This window comes from Narcine bancroftii, chromosome 2, assembly GCF_036971445.1.
Source record: "Narcine bancroftii isolate sNarBan1 chromosome 2, sNarBan1.hap1, whole genome shotgun sequence".
NCBI lineage: Eukaryota > Metazoa > Chordata > Chondrichthyes > Torpediniformes > Narcinidae > Narcine > Narcine bancroftii.
The window spans coordinates 180,097,748-180,104,029 of NC_091470.1; the positions used below are offsets into that span (position 1 = coordinate 180,097,748).

At 48.1% G+C, this 6,282-nt stretch overlaps 1 protein-coding gene across 1 annotated transcript; it reads left to right on the plus strand.

The window, feature by feature from the left end:
• Positions 1-5,224: 5,224 nt before the first annotated feature.
• On the plus strand, positions 5,225-6,029 carry LOC138754703 (radiation-inducible immediate-early gene IEX-1-like). Its single transcript, XM_069919406.1, has 2 exons — positions 5,225-5,445; positions 5,574-6,029. The coding sequence occupies exons 1-2, from the start codon at positions 5,263-5,265 to the stop codon at positions 5,868-5,870; spliced, it is 480 nt and encodes a 159-aa protein (XP_069775507.1). The 5' UTR covers positions 5,225-5,262; the 3' UTR covers positions 5,871-6,029.
• The last annotated feature ends 253 nt before the right edge of the window (positions 6,030-6,282 follow it).

The following is a 6,282-nucleotide window of genomic DNA, read 5'->3' on the forward strand; positions in this document are numbered from 1 at the left end:
TACTGATTCTTAATGCCTTGTCAGTTGGACCATGGAAGGGTTGAGGGGGATCCCTTGCTGAGGACATCAGTCGGCCTTAATCTAGCCCTGGCAGATGCGGGAGGAACTGAGCAGGCCCACCGGTGTAGTCTGTCTGGCAAAAGGCACCACGGGGGAAGGCTCGAGCCCAAAATGTGGGTCATCTTTGCTGCATGAAGTGCACGGTTTGAGTTGCCAAGTTTCACCAGCAACGTGTTTCTAATGCAGGCTTTGTTATTCTTCTGCCTTGTATTTTTCTGGGCAAAAACATTACACAGTTTTTATGTAATTCTGACAGAGATCTGATTCAGAACAGTATTGTTTCTGGCATTATCCTGTTTTTCTTTGCTGCTTTCCCCCTGTCACTCCAGAACTTTGCTTCCTATTTGGCCTCTGGCTGTCTCAGCCCATTACAGCGGTTGAAGGAATTAGGAGACTTCAGGGAATTCAATGACACTGGGCCAACCGAGCCTTCCTGTCTCCGATCCATAACAACCAACTCAGTGCATGCACAATTTCCATATTTTATGTTTCCCCATTAGGTCAGGTTCGAGTAATTTCAATGCATACCAAACAGATGATCTTTTTGGAAGCTCGTCTTCAGGCTCCTGTTCCTTTCCCCCCTTCCGATGGTATTAGAGTGAAGAGGGCCTGGCCTGGGTGGTGGGGGGTGGGGTCCTTGAAGATAGAGGCTGCTTTTTTAAGACACCGCCTCGTGCAGACGTCCTCGATGGAGCCTGTGACATTGCAGGCCGGGTTAACTACCCTCCGCCGTTTATTCTTGCCCTGAGAGTGGGCACCTCGGTACCAGGCAGTGATGCGACTGGCTGGAATGCTCTCCACCGTCCATCGGTAGAAGTTTACAAGAGTCTTTGGTGGTGTGCTGAATCTCCTCAGACACCTCACAGTGCGAGCCTTCTTCGTAATTGCATTGACGTGGAGGCTCCAGGACAGATCCTTGGGGATGTTGACACACAGGAGCCTGACCCCCCTCTCCACTACTGAGCCCTCAATGAGGGCCCGGTCTTGATCCCCTGACTTCCTGCTGAAGTCCACAACCATCTCCTTGATTTTGCTCATGTTCAGCGCAAGGTTGATGTCGTGACACCCACTCAGCGAGCTTGATGTACCATAGACGTGGACCAGACAAGTGTTATACTAATACTGGGCTTTTATTAACAGACTAGAACCACCACTAAACTGGCCAGTGGGAAAGCATCTCCATCTGTTATACCAGTAGGGTGGAGAACCTCTACAGTCATAGCCAGCAGTCAGAATAATCCCCCACCCCCCCAGCACCCACCATAACATTATCACATTCACTTCCCACAAAAATTGACCAATTTTAATAAAATACAACAACGGCAAAAGCAAAAGCAAAAAAATCTCATGGAAGATCAAGGGTAGCAAATAGACTTAATGAGAATACATAGCAGAAAGGAAAAAGAAACAGGCTGGAAGCCTGAGATAACACAGGGTGGCTCCACTGACTGTAATTATGGATAAGATTAGAAATGGTCCATAAAGGAGCCTCTGAGGAGGTTTCGAGATTCGTGTTGATCTTTGCAAGGGCGCAGATGGAGGAGTCTTACCTTGAACCGAAGGACTTCTATCGCCGGGTGTGGAAGGGAGTGGCAAGCGCGAGGAAACATTCCCGCGGAGAGGGCGTTGCTCCTTGAGGGTGCCTCGCAACGGAGAGGGTAGAGAAGGAGTCAGGTCAGTGGATGGGCTAGCAGGCAGCAGACCAGGCAAGGCTGGATCCCGAAGTGAAACATTGGCCTTTTGTCCATCAGGAAAAATAACACGAGCGTACTGCATGAAGCCATTGAGCATGCTCTATAAGCGGTCCAGCCTTGCTGGGTCTAACATGTTTTCTTCGTAAAACTTCTCCAGGCTCAGATCGCCAAGGCTGATCCAGGTTTAGATTTTCTATGGAAAACAAAAAGACCCTGGTGAGGAGTCTCAGTGCAAGCCGTACAAAACAAGGTACGGATAGAGTTTAATGCTTCCGGCAGCACCTCCTGCCAGTGGCTAGTGGAGAGGCCTTCTGATTTTAGCGTGAGCGATAGCTTTCCAGATTGTACCGTTACTGTGCTCCACTTGACCCCGTGGGTTATGGCTTGTAGTATGACCAGTAGCAACCCCCCTATCGAGAAGGTATTGCCTCAGTTCAGAACTCATGAAAGCTGACCCTCTGTCACTATGAATGAAGTTAGGATAACCGAAAATACTGAAAATCATATCAAGATATTTAATAGCGGAACTAGCAGAAACATCTGCACATGGTATAGCAAAGGGGAAATGAGAAAATTCATCAATGTTAAGGAAGTAGGAATTCTTATTATTTGAGGGTAGTGGTCCTTTAAAATCCACACTGAGGCGTTCAAAAGGTCTAGATGCCTTAATCAATGTGCTGTAATAGCGTGGTTCACACTCCGCACAGACAGGGCACTCGTTAGTCAGTTTCTTAATATCTTCTTGTGAGTCAGGCAAATTGAGGGACTTTATATAATGATAAAATCTAGTGACCCATTGGGTGACATAATTCATCGTGAAGGCATTTTTCAAACAATCCAGCTGCAGACTTGCACAGGTCATGCGAGAAAGCACATCCGGGGTGGGGTGGGGGTGGGGTTCATTGAATTTTCCCGGGCGATAGAGTATCATCAGTGGAGAGCTCAATTCGCCAATGCAGGATCTTATCGTTTTTAATCTTTCTCTTTAATTTAGTGTTGAACATGTGGGCAGCAGATCAGTCAGCAAAGTGAATTTCCTTCCGGCTATAAGGTGTCTCCAAGAGCGAATGGATTCTACAATGGCTCGCGCTTCCTTTTTGATAGAGGATTGCCTGACCTCAAGCCCGTGTAATGTCCGAGAGGAAAAGGCACAGGCCTACCAGCTTGGTTTAGCGTAGCTGCCAAGGCCCAATCTGACACATAGAATGGTAAATCCTCATTAATATCTGACATGGTCACCTTAGCTATATCCTGTTTGATGTGTTCAAAAGCACCGAGGGCTTCTTCAGACAGGGAAAAACTAGTAGTTTTAAACAGTGGCCGCCCTTTATCTGTATAGTTGGGCACCCAATGAGAAACCCCAGGCAATGCCTGAGGAACTTTTGTGTCACAGGTGGGGGCAGATCCATGAGCAGTCTCATTCTCTTTGGGTCAGGGCTGATCTCCCCTTTACTCACCACGTAGCCTAGTATGGGCCAGGTGTTTAGAGCGGTATACACACTTGTCATTATTAAGGGTTAAGTGCAGATGCTTGGCCACCTGGAAAAAGTTCGGATCGTAATCAATGAAGTCCTTGCCACATATAGTGACATTGTCCAGATGAGGGTAGGTGGCTTGCAAGTTAGGGGCATCTACTAGCTTATCCATCTCCCTTTGGAAGAAGGATATGCCGTTGGTAACTCCAAAAGGGATTCTTTTAAACTGAAAAAGTTTGCCATCTGCCTCAAAAGCGGTAAACTGCCTTTCTTCCTTGTGAATAGGCACCTGATGATAAGCTGATTTCAGATCAATTGTGGAATATATTTTGTATTGTGCAATTTGGTTTACCATCTCTGAGATATGCGGCAGGGGATAAGCCTCCAATTGCGTAAACCTGTTTACAGTTTGGCTGTAGTCCACGACCATTCTGCATTTCACACCATTTTTGACAACTACAACTTGTGTGCGCCAAGGACTTGCACTGGGTTCAATGATTTATTTCTTTCAATAAATGCCTAACTTCATTCTTAATAAAGAGTCTGTCCTCTTTGCTGTAGCTATTGGCTTCCAATCTGGGGTTAAGATTGGTAAAAAGACGCGGAGGTTTAATATTTAGAGTCGATAACCCGCAAATGGCCTCTTGGGGTACCATGATCGATGGCAATGGGCCGTTGTGATACTTTTCATTTGGCATTGGAAATCTAATCCTAAAATCATCGGAGCACACAGACTGGGGAGCACATGCAATTTGAAATCTTTATATTAATTTCCCTGTACCTTCAGGGTTATTTTACAGCAACTTGTAACGCCTTGTTTTAGTCCAGAACAAGTCATAGAAACTTTGCACTTAGACGGATACAAGGTAAGATTCAGGGCTCTAGCGATGGTAGGGTGAATATAGCTGTGAGTACTGCCCGAATCGAACAGTCAATAAGTTCCTCGTTTACCTCCACCTTCATCGTGGAATGCTTCAGGCATGGGGTCCATCTTGATTAATCGTCATGGACGCCAGAACAGAGTCTCCCCGCGGTGGCGATCTGTTGGAGTTCGCCATGTCACTGCTACTTCCACTTACGATTTCAGAAGAAGTAGAAGGAGAAGAGCCAGGTAAATCGTTGGCTCTCCAGGTCAACACAGCAGTCTCGCCGTGGCGGCACCCCTGCTCGAGCGCTTCTTCTTCTTACTCGTCAACTCCTGGCGTGAGCTAGGCAAGGACCCTTGCATCCGGCAGGCTCTGGCCCAGCGCCCTCGCTTTCCGCAGCCGGTGCAACCGGCTCGCCGAGAGCGAATACCAAACTGCAGAAGTGGCATGCTCTGCAGCAGCCTCTACGCTGCGGTTTAGTGGTGCTTGGGAGGGTCGAGAAGGCACCTGGAAGATGGGCCTTCATTGCAAGGGGGGCTGAATTCAAGGAGCAGGGTCCCGCTGCAACCAGGACGCTGGGCAGGACGCACCCGGGGCACTGTGGGCAGGTCTGGTCTCCTCGAAGAAGAAGGCGGTGCAGAGGAGGTCGATATTTAGGTCTAAATTTAAATTATGTGTGCTGGCACCAGGTTCTGGCCACGACCAACCTCCTAAATGCCCTGTGGCAGGTGGAGCAGTTTCCAATCCACGTGAAATAAAAACCCTCAGTTGAAAGCAGGGGGATAATGTCAGAAAAGGTAAAGGAGAATAAATTGCACCTCCTCCCAGACCTTATTTCATGGACAGGGGCTTTAAACATTGCTCTATCTATTCCAGGGTGCATTGTGCATTGTGCAACCTTTTCCCCTGTATTTCAAACACTTCCCCAGAATGGTGAAGGGGGAAGGGGGGGGGGTCGAGGTCATTTCCTTGAATTTTCCATCGCCCCCTGAAACCGCAAGGGGTTGGGAAATTCCCCTTCCCTTTCCCCGAGCCAATCAGAGGCTCGCCTTCTGACCAATCACCGGCCGCTTGCGCAATGGCTTGTGACGTGATCGTTTAGAAGCCTTTATAAGAGCGGGCGGGCGGCCGATGAACTTCATTCACAGCGCAGCCTCGGGTTAGAAAATGTCATCGCTGTACATGACAGGGCAGCTGAGCCAGTTCGCTGTTTCGCAAGCGTCCAGCGTGGGCTTCGCCGGCCGAAAGCCCACCCTGCCCCGGGTCTTCACTTTTGAGCCAATGCGGGAAATTAAGAAGTTGAATCGACGCAAAAAACGGCATCTCAAAGTCCTCTATCCACCTCGCCAGGTAACAATCGGTTGGTTCATATTGTTGCCAACTTTTGGCGCCCATTGTTGCCAACTTCACTTTGTCACACAGCTCTTGGGTTTCTCGGGTGGACTAAACGCCTCTTTGTCTTCTTTCCCCCATCACAGGCGAGGAGGGTTCTTCCTACCCAGAGAGACCTGGCCAAGAGGTTGCTCCTGTTCCTGCTGTCGATCGTCCTCTTCCAGATCTACACGGCGACCGAGGACGATGTGAACGTCGTTGACCCGGAGATCGCCAGTGCGGAGGATGTTCCCCTGGCGTCCGCCGAAGCGGCGGCACCTTCCACGCTGGTGGCCTCAGTCGTCCTCGAAGCGTCTCCGGAAGCTGAATCCAACTGCAGCCTGCCGCTTGCCGGCGGGGAACCTGCCCTGGTCCCCAGGAGCTTCTTGGCGTGCAGGATGTGAATTAGACCTTGGGAGAGGGTAGAACACAAAAGTCTTTAGTGCTTGAGGCAGGATTATTTATTAACGGGATCTATTCTCGGTTCAGAACTACACTTGGGTTCTCAACTGTTGCGAACTGTATCAATTCCTCGAGCCTAATAATTGATTTATCTCAATGGACACCAATGAGCAGAAACATTGCTGTTTACACTGTTCCTAATGTAACTCTAAGTTAATATTTAATAATAATTTAATACTATTTAAATGGCTGATGCTATATGTGGAGGACTTGTTTTAAAAGTGTCTCCTTTATTTAATTTAAATCTGAAATTTTTTAAAACTCACCCTGACAGTGGGATTCAAAGACTTACTTTATAACAAAGTCAAGACTTGTTAAATGGGTCAGCTGTTGAAAATCTGACTTTCATTTTAC